The sequence below is a fragment of the Megalobrama amblycephala genome, linkage group LG17 (assembly GCF_018812025.1).
Source record: "Megalobrama amblycephala isolate DHTTF-2021 linkage group LG17, ASM1881202v1, whole genome shotgun sequence".
Taxonomy (NCBI): domain Eukaryota; kingdom Metazoa; phylum Chordata; class Actinopteri; order Cypriniformes; family Xenocyprididae; genus Megalobrama; species Megalobrama amblycephala.
This window is the reverse complement of record NC_063060.1, coordinates 30429189-30452422: the sequence shown is the minus strand read 5'-3', so window position 1 is coordinate 30452422 and position 23234 is coordinate 30429189. Positions and strand designations below refer to the sequence as shown.

At 36.2% G+C, this 23234-nt stretch overlaps 2 protein-coding genes across 4 annotated transcripts in view; both read left to right on the top strand.

Annotated features, from left to right (window-relative positions):
* Positions 1-8719, top strand: part of vipr1a (vasoactive intestinal peptide receptor 1a) — a 34542-nt gene extending 25823 nt beyond the window's left edge. Inside the window, exons 7-13 of the mRNA XM_048163207.1 lie at positions 2284-2437; positions 3182-3242; positions 4817-4883; positions 5001-5092; positions 5201-5330; positions 7179-7220; positions 7418-8719. Coding sequence (XP_048019164.1) covers positions 2284-2437; positions 3182-3242; positions 4817-4883; positions 5001-5092; positions 5201-5330; positions 7179-7220; positions 7418-7609 — 738 coding nt within the window. The 3' untranslated portion in view covers positions 7610-8719. The remainder of the gene's footprint in view (positions 1-2283; positions 2438-3181; positions 3243-4816; positions 4884-5000; positions 5093-5200; positions 5331-7178; positions 7221-7417) is intronic.
* A 2991-nt stretch (positions 8720-11710) lies between these two features.
* On the top strand, positions 11711-21675 carry zbtb47a (zinc finger and BTB domain containing 47a). 3 transcript variants are annotated; one of them, XM_048164299.1, is made up of 6 exons: positions 11711-12253; positions 15830-17110; positions 17668-17815; positions 17923-18038; positions 20731-20875; positions 20943-21095. In XM_048164299.1, exons 1-6 carry the CDS (start codon positions 12248-12250, stop codon positions 20951-20953), a joined length of 1707 nt encoding a protein of 568 aa, XP_048020256.1. In that variant the 5' UTR covers positions 11711-12247; the 3' UTR covers positions 20954-21095. The 3 variants fall into 3 exon arrangements, with proteins under 3 accessions (XP_048020256.1, XP_048020254.1, XP_048020253.1); XM_048164297.1 differs by having other exon boundaries at positions 11720-12250; positions 20954-21675; XM_048164296.1 differs by having other exon boundaries at positions 11721-12253; positions 20954-21675.
* The last annotated feature ends 1559 nt before the right edge of the window (positions 21676-23234 follow it).

Below are 23234 nucleotides of genomic sequence, written 5' to 3'. Positions count from 1 at the left end.
CGCATTCGTAAGAACAACCCCCCTCCTTCACAGCTCATTTTGAGGGAACGCCTCCCAAAACTCGTGCACGAGTAACGGAACACGAGTGTTTACCACCGGCATTCGCTGTGTCGTGTTAGTGGATTCATTATGTCGGACTCACCGCATGTAACTCATAATCTGCAGTTGTTACTCCTGTCTCCTGACAAAAACATTGCATGCGCGCCTGTATGGAAAGTTACTGGAGCGCACAGCCGCGCTCGTCTCTCACAAGAAACGTCATGGCAGTGATTGACAAGCCAGAGGGCCAATCCGCGCACGTCTCTCACAAGGAACGTCACGGCAGTGATTGACAAGCCAGAGGGCCAATCCGCGCACGTCTCTCACAAGGAACGTCATGGCAGTGATTGACAAGCCAGAGGGCCAATCGTTTACGCGATGATCGTGTAAACAATTGGCTGATGTTTTTAAGGCCCTACCTCATAAACAGATGATGTATATTAATATTATTCCTTTCAGTGCACCTAATAAATAGTCTTTTATCAGTTAGTAAAGACAGTTTCAAGTAATATTGCAAAAATGTATAAAACAAAACATCCTCTTTAGCACCTTTAATACTGATGTTCTCCAAGGTAATTTACAATTGGTAATTGAGACACTAGATGGCTCTAGCCTATTGTGATGTATATACCAGGAAGCGGCTTCAAGAAAACAAGAAAAAATGTATGTTGGGATTTGATGGTTGTGGTTTGGTGTGATGTCATGTGAGTGACAGGTTGTTCTGCCCTCGCACAGAAAAAAAGCGCATCAAAGAGAAGAATGTTGCTGCAAGAAGGAGGGGAAGTTATTTTGATGTAAGATTACGAGAGCACATGAATTTAAAAAAAATGTGCATGGATAAATCATTTATAATTAACACTGCAACATTCCATAAAAAAAAATTGATTTCATGGTGATTTCATGTTGTTATCTTTAATAATGAATTCCCCTATGGAGAAAATTAATCTGAATTTTACTTCCGGCCCAGGACCTGACTGTTGAAAACCTAAAACCACTGAAATCTGCAGAGAGATGTGTAATAAAATGTGAAATCCCAGTTATATTTACAATTATATTTCCTGGTGCACTATAAAACGTATTAACAGGCAACTGTTACCTTAAAGAGCTCTTTTTTAACTGAACTAACAAAAATGACTTCTGTTTCTGTAACCCAATGTAAGCCAGTTTGATTTAGTGACTTTAAATCATATTTTTCACATAAAGTACATTTCTTTAGGTGCATTTGGTTGCGTTTTACTTTATTTCTGCTTTCCTAGCTGAATGTAACTGCACCTGGTGAATGTAATTGGTTTTTTTCCCCTCGTAAGAAACAAACAGCTCAGACTCCACAACTAATACACTGTCAGTAGTAAATTGCTCTAATGTTTTGTCATAAGGTTTGCACTTTAAATTCTGGTTGGTAAAGTGCTCTTTAATCTCATTTTGTGGCGAGGCGTAGCTGTGTTTGAGCAGTCCTTTAAGATCTTTGAAGAGTTTGTAAATTACCTCCCTCATCCGGATATGGTCAACGCTGTATTTACTTAGCATCATGGTTATGTTTAGCTTGTTTGGTGCCATTTTCATAGTCATTAATTGCATATGCTGTGCTCGGATGAAAAAATAAATAAATAAAAAATGTGAAGTAATAACTTTTAGAAAGCTTGAATTTTTGTCGGCCTGTGTGTGTAAAGATTTAGTAGTGTGTTCTCTGTGTTTTCCTGTATAAACACACTTCATCTGGGTCTGAGTGTTTTGAGCTGTCTGGACGCAGCTGTTGGCCAACAGAATATGTCACATCTGTCACAACAGGGTGCTCAAACACTCATGATGGCACGGCATCCCCACTGTAAACACCCTTGCAAGGTCACAAAAACATGTTTGACATTTAAGCGGCCCGTAGAGGAATCAGGCTTAGATATTGTCATTAATTAAAATGGATTCGCTATATAGATTGTTTATGGCTGTGTGATTATTACAGTATTATTAGGTGATAATTACATGTACTTATCTGAACAGTCAGCGCACTACAAGTTTCAAACATTAATAGATCAGCATGCAGCAGTACTTTATATGGGTTTACACTCTTTTTAATGCCCCTCTTTAGAAGTATTGCACAATGTTTTCTAGCGCCTAGTGCATACAACACACCAGCGCAAAGGCATTCCCTTTGTTTAAGTACATGGTAAACATGCAAGACCACAGTTCCTGTTATAATATACACAAGTGCATAATAGTTCTAAACAAAATCCTCTCTGCACTTTACAGGTGGGCTGTAAGGCTGCGGTGGTTTTCTTCCAGTACGGCGTCGTAGTCAGTTTCTTCTGGTTACTGGTGGAGGGTCTGTATCTGCACGCTCTCCTGGCTGTGTCCTTCTTCTCTGAGAGGAAGTACTTCTGGTGGTATATTCTCATTGGATGGGGTGCGTGTGTAGACATATATAAGTGGAAGTGACAATAAGATATATGGCCTCTCGGCCTCGTAACTCTTCATGACAGAAGAGAAACACCTGTCAACTGTGAATGAAAAATTGATCACTAAAGTCAATAGGACCTTGTGCATGTACACACTAGAGATTTAACAATTAACCTTTCCATTGACGTCACTATATCGTGTTGGGAAAAGTTTCACATCACATTTCTTTACATTTAGGATTCTAAAATGTGATAAGCAGGCGCCGATTTGTATCTCAGGATTAATTAAGATTTGTGGCTAACTGGCAATCCCACTTGTTTTATTGAATTCCTCTTGATTGTGTAGGCCAATTAAAGGGTTAGTTCACCCTTCATTTTCAAAATGAAATTTCTGTCATTAATTACTCACCCCCATGTTGTTCCAAACCTGCAACACCTTTGAAACACAAATTAAGATATTTTTGATGAAATCCAAGTCTGACCTCCCTACCACTTTCAAGGCCCAGAAAGGTATTTAAGACATTGTTAAAACAGTCCATGTGACTACAGTGGTTCAATCTTAATGTTATGAAGCAACAAGAATACTTTTTGTGTGCAAAACGACATGACAGTGAGTAATTAATGATAGAAATTTCATTTTTGGGTGAACTAACACTTTAAATAAAGAATCCCTGTAAATATGCCTTCATATGTCAAAACTGTATGCATTCAAATATTGACAATATTCATAGACGTTCAAATGTGTGTTACAGGAGTTCCGGGTGTCTTCATAACAATCTGGAGCATCACAAAAGCTTATATACATGATATTGGGTGAGTAAATGGAGCTTGTTCGCAGAACAGAACTTTGCTACTTGCCGATATTTTTATGTACACATTCATGGGAGCCATATAAAAAAAAGCTTCTGCTTGTTGTAGCCTGTTACCTAAGAGTAACAATAAAATGGAGTAAAGTATGTTACTATTTTTATGAGATTATGAGCTCAGTTGAATTTCTGTCTTCAGTACACCTTTTGCTGATAGCTACAGTATAGCTGACACTGTAAATTTCACACAAGGCTGTTCCTTGATGATAAATGACGTGCCTTTATGGAGGTCAGTATTCTATATTTAGAACAGAGCTCATAGGAGGAAACTTTTGAAAAGAATTTACATGGATATTTTCTACTTCATTGCCATTTTTTTTTTTAAATGTATTTCTTTGTTTTTGCATTAAATCTACATGTAGATTGTAGAGTGCAACATACATTGAAACAGTGGCCATCCACCTTTTCAGTGTCCTTGGGTCTGGAAATTTTTTCCCCAATTAATTTTCTCCATAGGGATTTTAATCATTTATTTAACAAAGAGTAAAGTAAACTCTTAATTTCTAGTAAAGAAATTAACTACACCAATCAGCTTTGTTTCCATACTAACAATGACTTATAACTCTTCAGGATTGGGGGCAGAGTAGTTTTTACCCAGACATTTGACTATTAAATACAGTGGGTTTTTTTTAAGTTGAAATAATTTGTTTATATACAGCTTCTACAGAAGCCAGTGCATGAAGTGAGCCGGTACACAATATTTTCCCCTATTTTTCCCTTTAGCATACTGCCAGTTTTCCTTGCGTACTGGCACTTCCGATATATTGCACGCACGGAAAGCCCCGCGCCATCTCTTCTTCAGGAACGCGCTTTGAACCAAGCATCAGGAGTACCAGCACTTTATATTTCCAATTCAAGCCCTGACAGAAGCATAAAGACCTTATGTAGCCACGCCCCATTTCAGTCCTCCGCTCATTGTCTTCTGTCTTCCCGTATTTCCACAGCAGATTTCTGAATGAACTGCTCGTTTTAAAATCTTCCCGGTCTACTGACATTTATGACATCTGCTTCAAACACTACAATGCTAATGATAACTTTCGTCAACTCTACAATAAGTAAATCCACTTCACCAGCTAATTACTCTTCGACAGCGATGCCTTAGGAATAAACAGAGCTACCGCAAAAATGGAAGTTCATGGACAAAATTTCAAAGATGGCTGTGCGCTTCTCTGGTGTATAAGGTCTATACAAGGGGTGGCTAATCTTAGTCCTGGAGAGCCACAGTCCTGCAGAGTTCAGCTCCAACCCTAATCAAACACACCTGAACAAGCTAATCAAGGTTTGAAAGGTTGCCAGAAAGCTATAGGCAGGTGAGTTGGAGGGTTGGAGCTGAACTCTGCAGGACTGAGGATCTCCAGGACTGGAGCTCACACAAGGTAGATCTATCTTAAATGCTTTATACAGCATTGCTGAAAATAAATTTCTCTATGCAGAAAATAAATTAGTATTTTACTTGCAGAACTCAAATGTTTTGCTCCATTACTGTAGCTTCATTCTACAGCTATTATTTCCTTTTAACAGATGCTGGGATTTTATTGACGATGATCTGTGGTGGATTATAAAAACCCCTACATTGATAACGATACTGGTGAGTGTCTGTACAGGTGCATGAAATTCTAATATGGCAATATGATATAAATTAATATGGCAAGTGAATGAAATATTTCAATTAGGTCCTAATCTGTTTATACTGTTTTTTTTCTAGATGAACTTTATTCTCTTCATTTGTATCATACGGATACTTCGTCAGAAAATCAGTTGCCGGGATATTGGGAGAAACGAATCACATCAGTACTCGTGAGTTTTTGTGTTAGACCATAGACACCATGGTCTTCTGTGCACAATATAAACACAATTTATATTATTTATAGTATTCCAACATATGCCGTTTCTTTTGATTTACAGGCGACTTGCGAAATCAACTCTACTTTTGATTCCCTTGTTTGGAATAAACTATATAATCTTTGCCTTTATGCCTCATCACATCAAGTCTTATGTGCGTATGGTGTTTGACTTGATCCTGGGGTCCTTTCAGGTAGGCAGCAGGGGACTGAAACATGTTTTTACCCACAGCTGTACTCTTCTATAAGCAATTGCTTATCTAGTTTGGATTCCTTAAATGCCAATAGAATACTAAGATTGGCCACAGCAATAGACTCACCGTGGGATCTGCCAGCTTGCCTCAACCCCAGACATGCCTAGTGATATTTATTCCCTACATGTTTGTTATGCAGCTAGATGAAAAGGTCGAATGAGGATATACAAAAAAAGCCCTTAAATACTTAAAATATTTACCATCCATCTTTTTCTGAAGTCAAATCGTTTGAAATATAAATATAACCATTGCTTTTTGTAGACTAAGACTGGTTTCATTCATTTGATTTATAATTAAAACTGAATCTGATTAGAACAACATAAATATGTCTACATTTATAAGATCAGAATTGCTGGAATTAAATGGAATAAAATAATAATAAAATTATTTAATAATTATTTAATAATTATTTAGTGTATGTTAGGGGTGCAACGGTTCTCAGTAAAAAAACGAACCGTACGGTTCTCCACTTACGGTTCGGTACGCACTTGCACCGCGGTCAATCTCGAATGACGACGCATCTATTGGTTAATATGGTTTGTTTAAAATAGCAACGTGGAAAACAGACAGAGTTCAGATAATGTATGTTTCAGTCGATGGATGCGCAAAACGTTACAACAACGATAATCAAAAAGTGTGGACAAAACAGTCACTCTTTGTAAACTGTTAACTGCGAGTGCCGTATGCTCTAATGTCCAGTCATTTACGCCGTCATCACCCTAGTGTTGATAGCGCGCGAGCGCAGGTGAGACCTGAACAGCACACGTTGCTATCTGTGTTTAAACTAAACTCATTTAAGCCTTGCTGATTTAAACCTTCAAGAACAAGACGCGAAAGAGAATGCTGTGAGAGCGCACACACGCTTATTTCAGTCAGCGCGCAAATACTGAGTTCTCTTTCAAGTCTTGCGCTTCAGCGGACAAATTCATACAAAAATTATGTCAGCATGGCCGTCTTGGCGAGTATCCTAGCAAACATAGTCGGTTATGTCTTAAGTGAATGTATATTAGTCGAGAAAGACAGCGCATGTGTAACAGTATATGTACTGGATCGTGCATGTCTTAAAGAGAAAAAAACTATTCCTGCTGCCTGTTTTTAATGTTAAATCAAACAACAAATAACAAAGAAATCACTCACTGCTCTTGACTGAATAGTTTTTGTAACTTCAATAATGATTCATCTTTATTTATTTTATACAGTAAAGATAATATGCAGTGTTATTTTATATTTGATTACTTTATCCATTTTCTGTACCTGAAAACTACTGTTAGATACCTGAAAAACCTGAAAAGCACTGTTTATTTTATTTGAATATTTGCTTTATTGTACTTATTTGTGATGTTGCTTGTAGTTTGATTGTTTGTTCTTATTTTCTTTATTTTTATTTGACAGTAGTCCTATTTTCCCTAAACACAGCACATACCGAACCGTACCGAAACCGTGACCCTAAAACCGTGATACGAACCGAACCGTGAGCAGTTTGAACCGTTGCACCCCTATTGTGTGTGTGTGTGTGTATATATATATATATATATAAAATATTTTAATATTCTAATACTTTAATATACACAATATTTTAATAAATACTTATACATTTATTTATATGTGCATTATTAATTATTACATTTTGGAAATCTTTAGATAAATTGGGGAGGGGGAAAAACAGAAAAAAGTTTCCAGGCTTTCAAGATGTGTTTGTTTCTAAATTAAACCTGTAAAATATTTAACTGTGACTAAAAATCTGCCCCACAGCAGCTCAGATTGATTGTCCTCTCTTTTTTTCTTCAGGGATTTTGTGTTGCTGTCCTGTACTGTTTTCTAAATGGAGAGGTAATACTATCAGAATTTAATTTTCATTTATGCATTATTAAACCAGTTACACTACCAGTCGAATGTTTGGAAACACATGATTGAATTTGTTTCTTGTGATCATAAAAATCTTATCTAAACATCTTTTTTTTCTTTCTTTTTTTTTTACATAAATAACTTGATTTTCCCCCTCCTTTCCTCATTCGCACACTGTCCAGGTTCAGTCTGAGATTAAACGAAAGTGGAGACGGTGGCACATGCAGAGATTTCTGGGAGCGGATACCAAATACCATCAGCCCTCAACGGCGAGCAACGGCCTCAACTTCAGCTCCCAAATCACCATGATGACGAAATGCAGCCCCAGCACACGTCGTGCTTCCGCCTGCCAAGATGATTTCTCCACCGTCTGAGTGCCGAGTGATGCTCCGTTTATAACGGGACACAGAAACCAATGAATCTGTACTGTATACGCACAGAAAGGCTGTCATCTGGACCACCTCCACCATCTGCAGGTTGCAGCTCCGCCGTTATTCCTGTAGGGACTGCGCATCTCACTGCACAGCAGGAACATGAGGGAAACCATGCAGCTCAAGGCTTATGGTGACGGTTTGGCATGTGATGTATCTTCATAGCCATCATTTCAAACACATCGATCAGGAGAGAAATATGCAAGTAAAACGGACTCTTTGAGGTCTGATTGCGTTTCATCAAACTACTGACTCTGAACAGCATGGGACGTTGACTTTAGGACAAGGATGCGATCAGAGTGTTTTTGTGGTTCCCATCCATTGCCCCATTATTGTGCACGACACCACAGGCATTAATCCTGTAGTTGGTATCTGTCTGTTGTGTTTTTCTGTTTCCCCTGCCCTCGTTATACTGCTCAAGATTTCTCAGACTCTTAATAATCTGTAAAGCTAAATGGTGACCTTTTAGGTCTCTAGTGACCAGGGTTTTTTTTTGTCTCCTCCTGTATTCCAGGAAAAAAGTAATGTGATTTAGACAGTCTGACATTCTGCTAAAATCCTGTTTTTGCACCCTATCCATGTGTCTCGTGCTTGCATGCCTGTGTACATGTGGACAGACACTCTCATTGAGAGTCATAAAAGCAAGTTTGCTTGTGCAGCTGAAGTACAGTGCATTGTTCTAAATTTTTATGATAGTGGTTTATAGTGTAATTGTGTACTTCTATGTTAAAATTTACATGGGTTGTGTAACTGTGCACTGTTGCATAAAGACAGTTGTATGAGATTGGTCTTTCTAAAGAGGATATTTAGTCCAAAATCTTTTTAGCTGTCAAAAGTGCATTTTGTTAGTCATAGTTGCTGACATGAAAATGCTCCTGCATGTTTGCATGCACAGTTCTTGTACCTAGAGAAAATGTCGCTATAAGAATGTTGTTGCTGTTTTTTTAAAGTGTATTATGGATGTTGTTGTCATAGAAAGTGTACAGATCAATTTTAATTTCAACATTAGGTCTTAGTAGGCCTATGTCTTTTCTATTAAATTATTTATTTTCAGTTTTTAACTATCATTAACATCCCCAATTAGCAATTTTAATTAGTTTTTATTTAATTTTAAATAAAACTTATTTTATAGCATTACTAAGTAATTGTCTTCAAAGTTTATATAGATAGAATTTGTTTCCAAATCAAACTGAACACATTGTATTAATTCTGGCCACATTAGCAACTGTTTTGTGAAATTCAAATTTCTCCTGAAGTTTAAAAAAGAAATATGTAAGTGCATGCTAGAGACATCACTGTTAGGATGACAATCAAACCTTGAGCAAGAATGACGAAGTGATAGAATCCAGAAGCAGTGAATGGTGAAAGAGATCTCATCTTTGTTTACCTCCCGTCTGAAACACATCTGTCATTTATTTATCTACCAAATCCCTTCTTAAATTATTCTTATAACTCTCTCTCCTTATCCCTTTGTGTAATTCTAGATATAACATTTTCGATGTTTGAATACCAGTGAGCTTGTTGATGTCCCACCAGATAGATTAGTTCAGCATGGCCAAGCCTGGTTTAAAATTACAGAGAGATTTCCAAAACATAAACAAAATGTTATTTTTTATTGTGAGCAGATGAGCCAACAAGAGGCAGTGACTCCTGAGGATATCATTGAAATGAATGGACTCCCATGGGGGGAGGGCTGGAAACTAAGCCTAGAATCACACTATGTTAATTAGGTAGATATAAATATTAATGGAAGCATGAAACCCTTTCTTATAACAAAAGCCTCAACTACTGTACTTCACAAATGGAATGTTTAAAGTCTGTGTGGCATTATTATTACAAACATCTTTGTGTGAGAGGCTTAGATGCCCTTTACTGACATCAGTTTTTATATTCCCTATGTTTTTTTTTATGATTTATGGATATTTGTGAATTACATAAGCTTGCTTATAAAGTTCGAAAATCAAAGATTTACAACCTTCCTCTTACGCCATGTTGTTGAGGGCCTTTTTGGTGTCTAACGATTCTAATCTTTTTGATAGTTTAACGCTAAATGGGTTACAGCAGAGCCAGTGTTACAGTCCATCACAGCACACACTCTGAGCACAACACCAGTTACATTATTTAAAAGAAACCTTAAAGGGATAGTTCACCCAAAAATGAAAATTTGATGTTTATCTGCTTACCCCCAGGGCATCCAAGATGTAGGTGACTTTGTTTCTTCAGTAGAACACAGATGATGATTTTTAACTCCAACCGTTGCCATCTGTCAGTCAAATAATGCATGTCAATGGGAATTCCATCTATAAGAGTCAAAAAAACATGCACAGACAAATCCAAATGAAACACTGCGGCTCGTGATGACACATTGATGTCCTAAGACACGAAACGATCAGTTTGTGCAAGAAACCGAACAGTATTTATATCATTTTTTACCTCTAAAACACCACGTGTCTGAACGCTCTCTGACAACGGAAATGATCTCTTGCACTCATTGAAGCAAAGCATGAGACATCACTTCCGTCATCAGAACATGTTTTCTAACCTCACTAACCGGATGCGCAGGGCATTTGGACATAGAGGTGTTTTAGAGGTAAAAAATGATATACTGTTCGATGGAGTTAAAAATCATCATTTGTGTTCTACTGAAGAAACAAAGTCACCAACATCTCAGATGCGCTGGGGGTAAGCAGATAAACATCAAATTTTCATTTTTGATTTTTGGGTGAACTATCCCTTTAACAATAGAAGGCAGGATTAATGTATTTCACAAAATAAGGTATTCTACAAAACATTGTAGATTTAAGGATTATGTGCATGGCTTTATATTTATGACATTTAGTTTAATGTTTTATATTTAGGGGGTTAGTATAGTCTCAAATATAGGTTAAGATTACATGGGTTGATTTTTTAGATATTTCACAGGACAAATGTAATATCAATTACCCCGTTGGGACTCAATTTCTGGGGCATTTTTTTTTTATCTTTCAGAGAAAAAAAATAAAAATAATAAAACTTACATCAGTTAAAAAGAGAATTCGCGATCATAAGTAGGCCTAAAGGGTGAAAGAGATAGTTCACCCAAAAATTAAATGATTTACTCACCCACAAGCCATCCTAGGTGTATATGACTATCTTCTTACAGACGAACACAGTCAGAGATATATTAATAAATATCCTTAGTCCTCCAAGGTTTATAATGGTTGTGAATGGGGGCCGTGTTTTGAAGTAAAAAATAATGCTTCCATCGATAATAACGACTCCAAGGGGTTAATAAAGGCCTTCTGAAGCGAAGCGAAGCGAAGCGATGCGTTTTTGTAAGAAAAGTATCCATATTTAAAACTTTTCACTGTTTTTTTTTTTTTTTTTACTTTTCACTGTTTTGCTCTATCCTCTGCGCTTCCGCGTTCGTCATTACGTTGTGCGTTCTGCCTCAAATCGACTTGCGCATTCTGCGTATGGTCGTCCGCCGGAAGGTAGTTATTTGAATTTATAAAGTTTTAAATATGTATATTTTTCTTACAAAAACGCATCGTTTTGCGTCAGAAGGCCTTTAATTCCTGGAGTCCTATGGGTTATTTTTTTTATGGATGGATGCATTATTTTTGACTTCATAACGCCCCCATTCACAACCATTATAAACACTGGAGGACTAAGGATATTTTTAAATATCTATAGTCATATACTCATAGGATGGCTTGAGGGCGAGTAAATCATGGGATAATTTAAATAGTTGGGTGAACTAATCCTTAAACTACAAAAACTCATCAATATTGCACTCAGCAAAGTCAAATATCCTATATTGCATAATACCGCTTTCCACTGTTAACTATCAGAGGAGAGAATTTTTTATCTAATCGTTGTTTTAACTTGTTGAAAGTGTTTTATGATCAGTGTCTTATGGCGGATTTTTCGTTTTTGCATCACCTTTTTAGTCAGTCAATAATCTATTTTAGTCCTAAGGTTTAAGAGTAAGACGTCAGAATATCAAATAGCAATTTAAAAACATGAAAAGTAACATTCTTTTATAGATCCAAAAAAATGTAGGCAAAATGTGCAACGATTATTTCGATTAAAAGCGTCTAACAAAAGCTGTGTTCTAGCGACACCTCGTGGCCACTGTGGCGCTCTGCAGCTGTTACACGCTGTCTCTCTTCGGTGAACCGGTTAACTCCGCTGTGGACTCGCTGACCCCGCTTCCATGGGCTCTGCTGTAATGCCTGCGCAGCTGGCGCCAGGTGCTCGAGGAAACCGTTTGAAGACATTCAAAAATGTGTTCTTATCATTTGTAATCACAATTTACGTCGAAAGATGCGGATTGTGAATTCCCCTCTTTTAAATCAAGTCCCTGTCGCTTTAAAGCTCCAGACAAAACGACCCATATGATTTTCGACCTCCAATCATCATCACTCCCCTGGTTGAGAGTGCGAGCTCTTCTACATGCGGACATGGCGAAAAAGGACAGATGTCTAAACAGAAGAGCACAATGGGGATATAAATGATAGCTATTTTCATGAAAACGAAGCACTGAAATGCTAAGGAGAGGAGACGGTACTCCTTCGAGGCAGAGACCACTGAATCACCATGGTTGTAAGACCCTCTCTCTGACTGTTACCTGCATTTCTTTGATGTTTATTAGGCCTGTAGAATCTGACATATATCTGTCACATCTGAGTGATCATGTGCTTGTCATACAGATGAACTGCCATCATGCAGTTTCCTCATCTGTGGAGAGCTTCAACAACTTTTTGCGACTTTTTAATAAGATGCTGATGTAAATGTTATCGAAGCATCTGATCTAATTTTAATACAAAGTACCTGGTCCAGTTTATGATTTTGAACAATACTGCAACATATATGAGCAATGTTGTCTGTTTGCAATAATATTGGTATATCAAGTAGTAGAGATCTTAAAATATAATATAATATAAAATCAGCTATACATTATGAGGAAAAAAAACAAGCTTGACATTATAAAAGAAATAAAAAAAAATGTTTTTAGGTCTTTCAAAATAATATTTATATAATGTAATATTTCATATATCACTGCTTACTTGTTGGGATAGTTGGATAAGTATATTATGGCAGCTGGAAAGCCTGTATATGATTTAGATACTCTAAACATGACATATATAATATAGTAAAATATATAATTTTCTTGTGAGGTACTATCTTTATTAAATATTAAAGCAGCTATACATTTTGAGATAAATGTCAAGCTTGACATGTTTTTTAGATCTTTAAATCATTATATTGTATTAAATCAATATAATATATAATAATATTTTGGATATCTTACCTGAATAATTTGATGATTATATTAAAACAGATTGTATATCATTTAGACACTCATTACACACACACACACACACACATATATATATATATATATATATATATATATATATATATATATATATATATATACTCATACAGTACAGTCCAAAGGTTTGGAACCACTAAGATTTTTAATGTTTTTAAAAGAAGTTTCGTCTGCTCACCAAGGCTACATTTATTTAATTAAAAATACAGTAAAAACAGTAATATTGTGAAATATTATTACAATTTAAAATAACTGTTTTCTATTTGAATATATTTCACAAAGTAATTTATTCCTGTGATGGCAAAGCTGAATTTTCAGCATCATTACTCCAGTCTTCAGTGTCACATGATCCTTCAGAAATCATTCTAATATGCTGATTTGCTGCTCAATAAACATTTATGATTATTTTCAATGTTGAAAACAGTTGTGTACTTTTTTTTCAGGATTCCTTGATGAATAGAAAGTTCAAAAGAACAGCATTTATCTGAAATACAAAGCTTCTGTAGCATTATACACTACCGTTCAAAAGTTTGGGGTCAGTAAGAATTTTTATTTTTATTTTTTGAAAAGAAATTAAAGAAATGAATACTTTTATTCAGCAAGGATGCATTAAATCAATCAAAGGTGGCAGTAAAGACATTTATAATGTTACAAAAGATTAGATTTCAGATAAACACTGTTCTTTTGAACTTTCTATTCATCAAATAATCCTGAAAAAAATATTGTACACAAATATGTTGTACAATTGTACACATTAAATGTTTCTTGAGCAGCAGATCAGCATATTAGAATGATTTCTGAAGGATCATGTGACACTGAAGACTGGAGTAATGATGCTGAAAATTCAGCTTTGCCATCACAGGAATAAATTACTTTGTGAAATATATTCAAATAGAAAACAGTTATTTTAAATTGTAATAATATTTCACAATATTACTGTTTTTACTGTATTTTTAATTAAATAAATGTAGCCTTGGTGAGCAGACGAAACTTCTTTTAAAAACATTAAAAATCTTAGTGGTTCCAAACTTTTGGACTGTACTGTATATATATATATATATATATATATATATATATATATATATATATATATATATATATATATATATATATATAGTATCTCACAGAATATTATTTTATTATATCTTTTCATGTGACAACACTGAAGAAACGACACTTTGCTACAATGTAAAGTAGTGAGTGTACAGCTTGTACAACAGTGTAAATTTGCTGTCCCCTCAAAATAACTCAACACACAGCCATTAATGTCTAAACCGCTGGCCACAAAAGTGAGTACACCCCTAAGAGAAAATGTCCAAACTGGGCCTAAAGTGTCAATATTTTGTGTGGCCACCATTATTTTCCAGCAATGCCTTAACCCTCTTGGGCATGGAGTTCAGCAGAGCTTCACAGGTTGCCACTGGAGTCCTCTTCCACTCCTCCATGACCACATCACGGAGCTGGTCGATGTTAGAGACCTTGCGCTCCTCCACCTTCCGTTTGAGGATGCCCCACAAATGCTCAATAGGGTTTAGGTCTGGAGACATGCTTGGCCAGTCCATCTCCTTTACCCTCAGTTTCTTTAGCAAGGCAGTGGTCGTCTTGGAGGTGTGTTTGGGGTCGTTATCATGTTGGAATACTGCCCTGCGGCCCAGTCTCCGAAGGGAGGGGTTCATGCTCTGCTCATTCATGGTTCCCTCAATAAACTCTAGCTCCCAGTGCCGGCAGCACTCATGCAGCCCCAGACCATGACACTCCCACCACCATGCTTGACTGAAGGCAAGACACACTTGTCTTTGTACTCCTCACCTGGTTGCCGCCACACACGCTTGACACCATCTGAACCAAATAAGTTTATCTTGGTCTCATCAGACCACAGGACATGGTTCCAGTAATCCATGTCCTTAGTCTGCTTGTCTTCAGCAAACTGGTTGTGGGCTTTCTTGTGCATCATCTTTAGAAGAGTCTTCCTTCTGGGACGACAGCCATGCAGACCAATTTGATGCAGTGTGCGGCGTATGGTCTGAGCACTGACAGGCTGACCCCTCACCCCTTCAACCTCTGCAGCAATGCTGGCAGCACTCATAAGTCTATTTCCCAAACGCTGAGCACGTGCACTTGTTGTTCTGAGTGGAACCTGTCCTGTTAAACCACTGTATGGTCTTGGCCACCGTGCTGCAGCTCATTTTAAGGGTCTCGGCAATCTTCTTATAGCCTACGCCATCTTTATGTAGAGCAACAGTTCTTTTTTTCAGATCCTCAGAGAGTTCTTTGCCATGAGGTGCCATGTTGAACTTTCAGTGACCAGTATGAGAGAGCGAGAGTGATAACACCAAATTTTAACACACCTGCTCTCCATTCACACCTGAGACCTTGTAACACTAACGAGTCACATGACACCGGGGAGAGAAAATGGCTAATTGGGCCCAATTTGGACATTTACACTTAGGGGTGTACTCACTTTTGTCATTTCTTCAGTGTTGTTACATGAAAAGTTATAATAAAATATTTACAAAAATGTGAGGGGTGTACACACTTTTTTGAGATACTGAATGTTTTTTGTGTCTTTATAAAATATGCAAAAAGCTACACAGGACATTAATAAGAATATAATGTGTATATATATATATATATATATATATATATATATATATATATATATATATATATATATATATATATACAGTATATATAATTAAAAAATATATATATAATATGCTTAACAGCTGCCTTTAAAATGACAATTACACCAGCCTGTTGTTTGATTGCAATGTAAATCAATATCTACTATTTAAAAGCTGAAATTGATGTGCGTCTAATTTAAATCTGATGCTCCGTTGTAGCTCATAGTGGAGAAAACTGCTGAGCACCCATCTGCAGAGTTCTCCCTCATTGAGGATGAAGCCCTTCACTGCATGTTCTTGATGGACAGGCTGAACAAGCAACGTCTGTTCCAACCTGATCTATGTGACGTGGACATCATCCTCCTGCACCACCAGACTTCTTTCCAGTTCCAGGCCCACAAGGGTGTCCTAGCAGCCTACAGCCCCTTCTTCCACTCACTCTTTGCATCAAGTAAGGAGCTGCGGCGTGTGGAGCTCTCTCTAGAGGCCCTCCAGCCTCAAGGCCTGCAGCAAATCCTCAACTTCATCTACACCTCCAAGCTGCTGGTCTCCAGCTGCAATGCCCACGACGTGCTCAAAGCTGCCATGGTGCTCCAGATGAGCAACATTGCCACTTCTTGCAGTGAACTCATTACCAGAGGCTCGCTGGAAATCAGTCCCGGCGTGGACCAAGCCAAGCAGGACGTCAGCTCTCAGAGCTGGAGCAACAGCACCTTAGTAAACACCAACTTTCAGATGGAAATCAAGCAAGAGAAGGACCCCACCTGTGCCAGAATCTATGGAGGGAAAAGTGAAGAGAACTCCTATGCTGTTCAAGTTGGTGATGGGCGTCAAGTGCAAGTAGGCGCTTATAAGGTAGAAGGGAAGGAATCGGGAAACCTGAAGGACTCTGAAGAACTTGATTCATTTAACAGAGAGCAAATAATTGTCGAGTTGAATTTGAACAACCAGACCCTAAATGTGTCCAAAGGTTTAGAGGGCAACACAGCAGCTCAGTCACCCTCAGCACAACAGCTTCCTGGAAAAGGAAGGAGGAGCGATGCGACTGTTGAGGAATCAAGAAACAATGTGGCCTTGGAGGAGGAAGAAGATGAAGGTGAGCAAAGTGAAGATGATGATGATGATGATGTGAGACTACAAGGCACCAGTGAGGAGGACGGTGACCACACATTACCTGTATTCATATCTGAAAGACCACTTCTCCAAACCCAGGCATCTGCTGATGTTTTAGCTGTGGTCTCCAAGAAAAGCGGTGTGAGAGTGAGGCAAGAGACGGCTCATGGTGGGACCGGGGACGAGAGTCTGGACCAGGATAGCTTGAAGTTTCAGAGTTTCACCTGTGTGAGGTGCCCCAAGACGTTCAACAACCGCTGGTATCTGGAGAAACACATGAACGTGACACATAACCGCATGCATATCTGTGACAAGTGTGGAAAACGCTTCCTTCTGGAAAGTGAGCTACTGCTACATCAGCAGACCGACTGTGAGAAGAGCATACAGGTGGGATTTTTTGTCATGATCTGTTAATTTATTCAAAATACATTTAAAAATAACTTTTGTACATACAGTGACTTAAATACACCTCTTCTGTGATGAACATGCTTTTAATTTCTGTATTAATTTTTAACATTATTTATTTCTATTCCATATTTTTATTTTTTAAATATTTTTTGATGGGGGCATAAAGTCAAAAATGTCAGGGTGATAAAACTGTCCTGATATCATGATGAAGAAAATGCCTAATTAAAAAAATTAAATTCTTGAAAGGAAAAAGTAGTGTGACTTTTTATTATTTTTCTTGGGAAAAAACATTTAACTGCTTCACTGCTTATTAAAATTTGAGCAACTTTTGTCTGCCAAATCAAAGTCATGTGGTGCACATCAGATAATTTGACCTTATTATGACAAGACAAGGTTAGTTCAGTGTGACTTCAAAAACTTATATATATAATATATATATATAAGAATTATGATTTCATGGTGTCTTTTATGCAATTAGACATGATTGTATTTGAAAGAATGAATAGCGTTTTACTGGTGTTTGTCTCATTTTGTAGTGTCTAACTTGTGGAAAAGCTTTCAGGAAGCTCTGGTCGCTCCATGAGCACAATAAGATTGTTCATGGCTATGCTGAGAAGAAGTACACTTGTGAGATCTGTGAGAAGAAATTCTACACAATGGCTCATGTACGCAAACACATGGTCGGTGAGTTGTGTTAGTGCCATTTTCACTCTCAAAACAGTTACACTCTTACTCTAAACAGTAAGCTTTGACTGCCTGACTAATTTCTTACTTGTTCTTCATGTCTTTAGCCCACACAAAAGAGATGCCATTTACCTGTGAGACATGTGGCAAGTCCTTTAAAAGGAGCATGTCTTTGAAGGTCCACTTTCTCCAACATTCAGGAGAGAAGCCTTTCCAGTGTGAGGTATGAAAACAATAAGCAATAAAGTACTGTAGGACAAGCTGGCTATTTTCATTATTGGCTTTTTAAAGTAATTTTAATATTTTGAGCAAATTCATTAAGTCTCATTCTTTCACTATTAGATTTAGCAAAGTCCCCTTCTAGTAATTTTCTAATAGTTTTAGTATTTTACTTAATACTTACTTACAGTACAGTCCAAAAGTTTGGAACCACTAAGATTTTTAATGTTTTCAAAAGAAGTTTCGTCTGCTCACCAAGGCTACATTTATTTAATTAAAAATACAGTAAAAAACAGTAATATTGTGAAATATTATTACAATTTAAAATAACTGTTTTCTATTTGAATATATTTCACAAAGTAATTTATTCCTGTGATGGCAAAGCTGAATTTTCAGCATCATTACTCCAGTCTTCAGTGTCACATGATCCTTCAGAAATCATTCTAATATGCTGATCTGCTGCTCAAGAAACATTTAATGTGTACAATTGTACAAAATATTTGTGTACAATATTTTTTTTCAGGATTATTTGATGAATAGAAAGTTCAAAAGAACAGTGTTTATCTGAAATCTAATCTTTTGTAACATTATAAATGTCTTTACTGCCACCTTTGATTGATTTAATGCATCCTTGATGAATAAAAGTATTAATTTCTTTAATTTCTTTTCAAAAAAATAAAAATAAAAATTCTTACTGACCCCAAACTTTTGAACGGTAGTGTATAATGCTACAGAAGCTTTGTATTTCAGATAAATGCTGTTCTTTTGAACTTTCTATTCATCAAGGAATCCTGAAAAAAAAAAAGTACACAACTGTTTTCAACATTGAAAATAATCATAAATGTTTCTTGAGCAGCAAATCAGCATATTAGAATGATTTCTGAAGGATCATGTGACACTGAAGTCTGGAGTAACGATGCTGAAAATTCAGCATTGCATCACAGGAATAAATTACTTTGTCAAATATATTTAAATAGTACACAGTTATTTTAAATTGTAATAATATTTCACAATATTACTGTTTTTTACTGTATTTTTAATTAAATAAATGTAGCCTTGGTGAGCAGACGAAACTTCTTTTAAAAACATTAAAAATCTTAGTGGTTCCAAACTTTTGGACTGGACTGTATATAACAGTCAATATTTGATATGAGAATGAAAGGGATATTACAATGAATATTATGGTGTATGAATATGGCGTATGAAAACAAACAAAAAAACATTAAACCCCAGGCTTTACTACATCAAAAGTATCTCAAAAGTATTTGGATATAGTCTCTGATGTATGTAAACAAATGACACAGTAAAATATAGTTTTTCATAGTAATCGAGATCTTCATTTGAACGTTTCCAATATAAATTCTTAAAATCACAAGATTAATTTTAATCTATTATTTTTACTCTACGGAGCCCCGTACATGGCATGCAGGAACAAAATAGGAGGCTTAATCGTGCGCATGATTTACTAATTTGTTGCCTCAATTTATAAATCATGTGCAGGATTTACTAATTCGTTCGAAGTAGAAATCTGCAAGACTTAGTAAATCGCGGGAACAAATTCGTAAATTGTGCGCACAATTTAGCAAACCGAAGTAACAAAATAGAAGATCGTCCGCAACATTTAGTAAATTGCGGGAACTAATTAGTAAATTGTGTGCACAATTTAGCAAATTGAGGAAACAAAATAGAAAATCGTCCACAAGATTTAGTAAATCGCAGGAACGAATTAGTAAATTGTGCACAATTTAGCAAATCCAGGGTAACAAAATAGAAAATAGTCCACAAAATTTAGTAAATCGCTGGAATGAAATAGAAAATCATCCACAGGTTTCAGTAAATCGAAGGAACAAAATAGAAGATCGTCCGCAAGATTTAGTTAATCGCAGGAACGAATTAGTAAATCATGTGCACAATTTAGCAAATCAAGGGAACGAAATAGAAAATTCTCCACAAGATTTAGTCAATCGCGAGAACGAATTAGTAAATTGTGCGCACAATTTAGCAAATCGAAGGAACAAAATAGAAGATCGTCCGCAAGATTTAGTAAATCGCGGGAACAAATTAGTAAATCGTGCGCACGATTTAGCAAATCGAGGGAACAAATAAAAAATCGTCCACAAGATTTAGTAAATTGAGAAAACAAATTAGTAAATCGTGTGCACGATTTAGCAAATCGAAGGAATGAATAGTAAATCATGCGCACGATTTAGCAAATCAAGAGAATGAATTAGTAAATTGTGTGCACGATTTAGCATTCGAGAGAACGAAATAGAAAATTGTGTGCAAGATTTCACAAATTGAGGGAATGAATTAGTAAATCGTGCACACAATTTAGCAAATCGAGGGAACGAAAGAAAGTCGTGCACAAGATTTAACAAATCGAGAGAACAAATTAGTAAATTAGTAAATTGAGGGAATGAATTAGTAAATTGTGCGCACAATTTTTTTCTTGCATGTCGTGCATGTAGTACTCTGTTATTATTATTATATACAATAATAGAAAGTTACTCTATCTTTAGTATTTCTTCACAGTGATAATAAACTATAACCAGGTGAACATGTGTTGTTGCATTATAACATTGCGTATTTTAGCACAGCTGAATTGGCGAATCAGCATCCGGGACCAGAACAGTCTGTTTTATAATATCAGTTATTAATTGTTGGCCATGTTTTAAATTTGTCCACTTGTCGTTTAGGTCTGCAGTGAGCGTTTTCAGTATAAGTATCAACTGCGCTCCCACATGAGCATCCACATCGGACACAAGCAGTTTATGTGTCAGTGGTGTGGGAAGGACTTCAGTATGAAACAGTATTTCGATGAACACATGAAGACGCACACAGGTGAGATGCTCTTACACATGTACAGCACTTTGAAAACTTTTATACAGTCAGTCTAAGAGGTCTGCAGTTTCTTTTTAGGGGAGAAACCGTATATATGTGAGATCTGTGGGAAAAGCTTCACGAGTCGACCCAATATGAAGCGGCACCGGCGCACGCACACGGGAGAGAAGCCTTACCCCTGTGAAGCGTGTGGCCAGCGCTTTCGCTTCTCCAACATGCTGAAAGCTCACAGAGAGAAGTGTTCCCAGGTCAGGAACCCACCACTGCTGGACTCCTCCACTATATCCAATCAAACGGAAGCTGTTGCAAACCAAGAACTGCCGGTCGGGATGGAAACACTGAGAGCTATCAGCCCACATCTGCATGGCATAGTCTCTTTTCCATCATCTGTTCTCCACTCAGTGGATGGGGGTCCGTCACATTCTCAGCTGCGTTCCCTTACGCCACTCTACTCCATTGGAAGGACAGACTCCAGGAACCTGTAACTACTGCTCTGTATTATCATAATATCATGTTTCTTTGTGATGCAGAGGTTTTTATGTAGCAAAGAGCATGGGATTTTATGTTAGCCTTGATTTGTTTGCATATGTCATATTCTCTGATGTTCTAATACTCATTCTAATATCCCTTCCATTCCCATCTCAAATGTTGACAAGAGTCCTCTGTGCTATGATAAACCCTAGTTAGGAAAAAAAGGATTAAGTGAAATACTTAAACTATTACCCAGATGTAGAATACTAAATGTAATACATATATGCTTTTATGTACAGTATATTTACAAAATAATAATCAGTTTACATTTTATTGGTCTTAGATACTTTATTTTATGTCAAAGTTTGTCCATAAGTACTATTTGTTTTTGGGGTGATGACCTTTTATATATATATACAGTACAGTCCAAAAGTTTGGAACCACTAAGATTTTTAATGTTTTTAAAAGAAGTTTCGTCTGCTCACCAAGGCTACATTTATTTAATTAAAAATACAGTAAAAAACAGTAATATTGTGAAATATTGTTAAAATTTAAAATAACTGTTTTCTATTTGAATATATTTCACAAAGTAATTTATTCCTGTGATGGCAAAGTTGAATTTTCAGCATCATTACTCCAGTCTTCAGAGTCACATGATCCTTCAGAAATCATTCTAATATGCTGATCTGCTGCTCAAGAAACATTTAATGTGTACAATTGTACAAAATATTTGTGTACAATATTTTTTTTCAGGATTATTTGATGAATAGAAAGTTCAAAAGAACAGTGTTTATCTGAAATCTAATCTTTTGTAACATTATAAATGTCTTTACTGCCACTTTTGATTGGTTTAATGCATCCTTGCTGAATAAAAGTATTCATTTCTTTAATTTCTTTTCAAAAAAATAAAAATAAAAATTCTTACTGACCCCAAACTTTTGAACGGTAGTGTATAATGCTACAGAAGCTTTGTATTTCAGATAAATGCTGTTCTTTTGAACTTTCTATTCATCAAGGAATCCTGAAAAAAAAAAAGTACACAACTGTTTTCAACATTGAAAATAATCATAAATGTTTATTGAGCAGCAAATCAGCATATTAGAATGATTTCTGAAGGATCATGTGACACTGAAGACTGGAGTAACGATGCTGAAAATTCAGCTTTGCATCACAGGAATAAATTACTTTGTCAAATATATTTAAATATTACTGTTTTTTACTGTATTTTTAATTAAATAAATGTAGCCTTGGTGAGCAGACGAAACTTCTTTTAAAAACATAAAAAATCTTAGTGGTTCCAAACTTTTGGACTGTACTGTATATAATATGGAGAATTCATGAGTAAATAATAAAAGTTTTGTCGGTGGTAGAAATGTGCAGTCAGTAGATTCCAGCACTTTATTTTATTGGCTTGTTGGTGTGAAGGGTTTCATAAGCATTGGTTTAGTCTTTACATTTTGTGATAGTTTTATCATTTCTGTTAGGACAAGTTTTTTGTGTTTGTTTATTGTTTTCAGAAGCATTAATAATTCGTATGTTCACGGCTCATTTGTTTTGTTACGAAACCTACCTTGAGGTTTTGTGTTTTTGGTCATGTTCAAATTCATGAATGTGTTTAGGTAAAACTTGCTGTTATTGTAGGTCATAAAAACCACAGCACCCCTTTAAAAGGTGAATTATTAGAGAATGTATTATATTATTAATGAAACAAATCAGTTATTCTCCACTATTTAATATACACCCACTTCTCACAGTCTCATACAGACTCTAATGTTGTATCTTCTGAATTAAAAAATATATTTTTTATTGTTTTTAACTGGTCATTTTTGCACTTATAGAAAAGAATCTTATAGTCTCAGATCTTTAAATGTTTTTACACAGCAGTATT

Bases quoted from the DNA above. Each gene is read 5' to 3' on its own strand.
- zbtb47a (XM_048164296.1), top strand. The intron at 18,039-20,730 runs GTATGAAAACAA...CTTGTCGTTTAG, and splicing joins AGAAGCCTTTCCAGTGTGAG to GTCTGCAGTGAGCGTTTTCA. The intron at 20,876-20,953 runs GTGAGATGCTCT...GTTTCTTTTTAG, and splicing joins ACACATGAAGACGCACACAG to GGGAGAAACCGTATATATGT.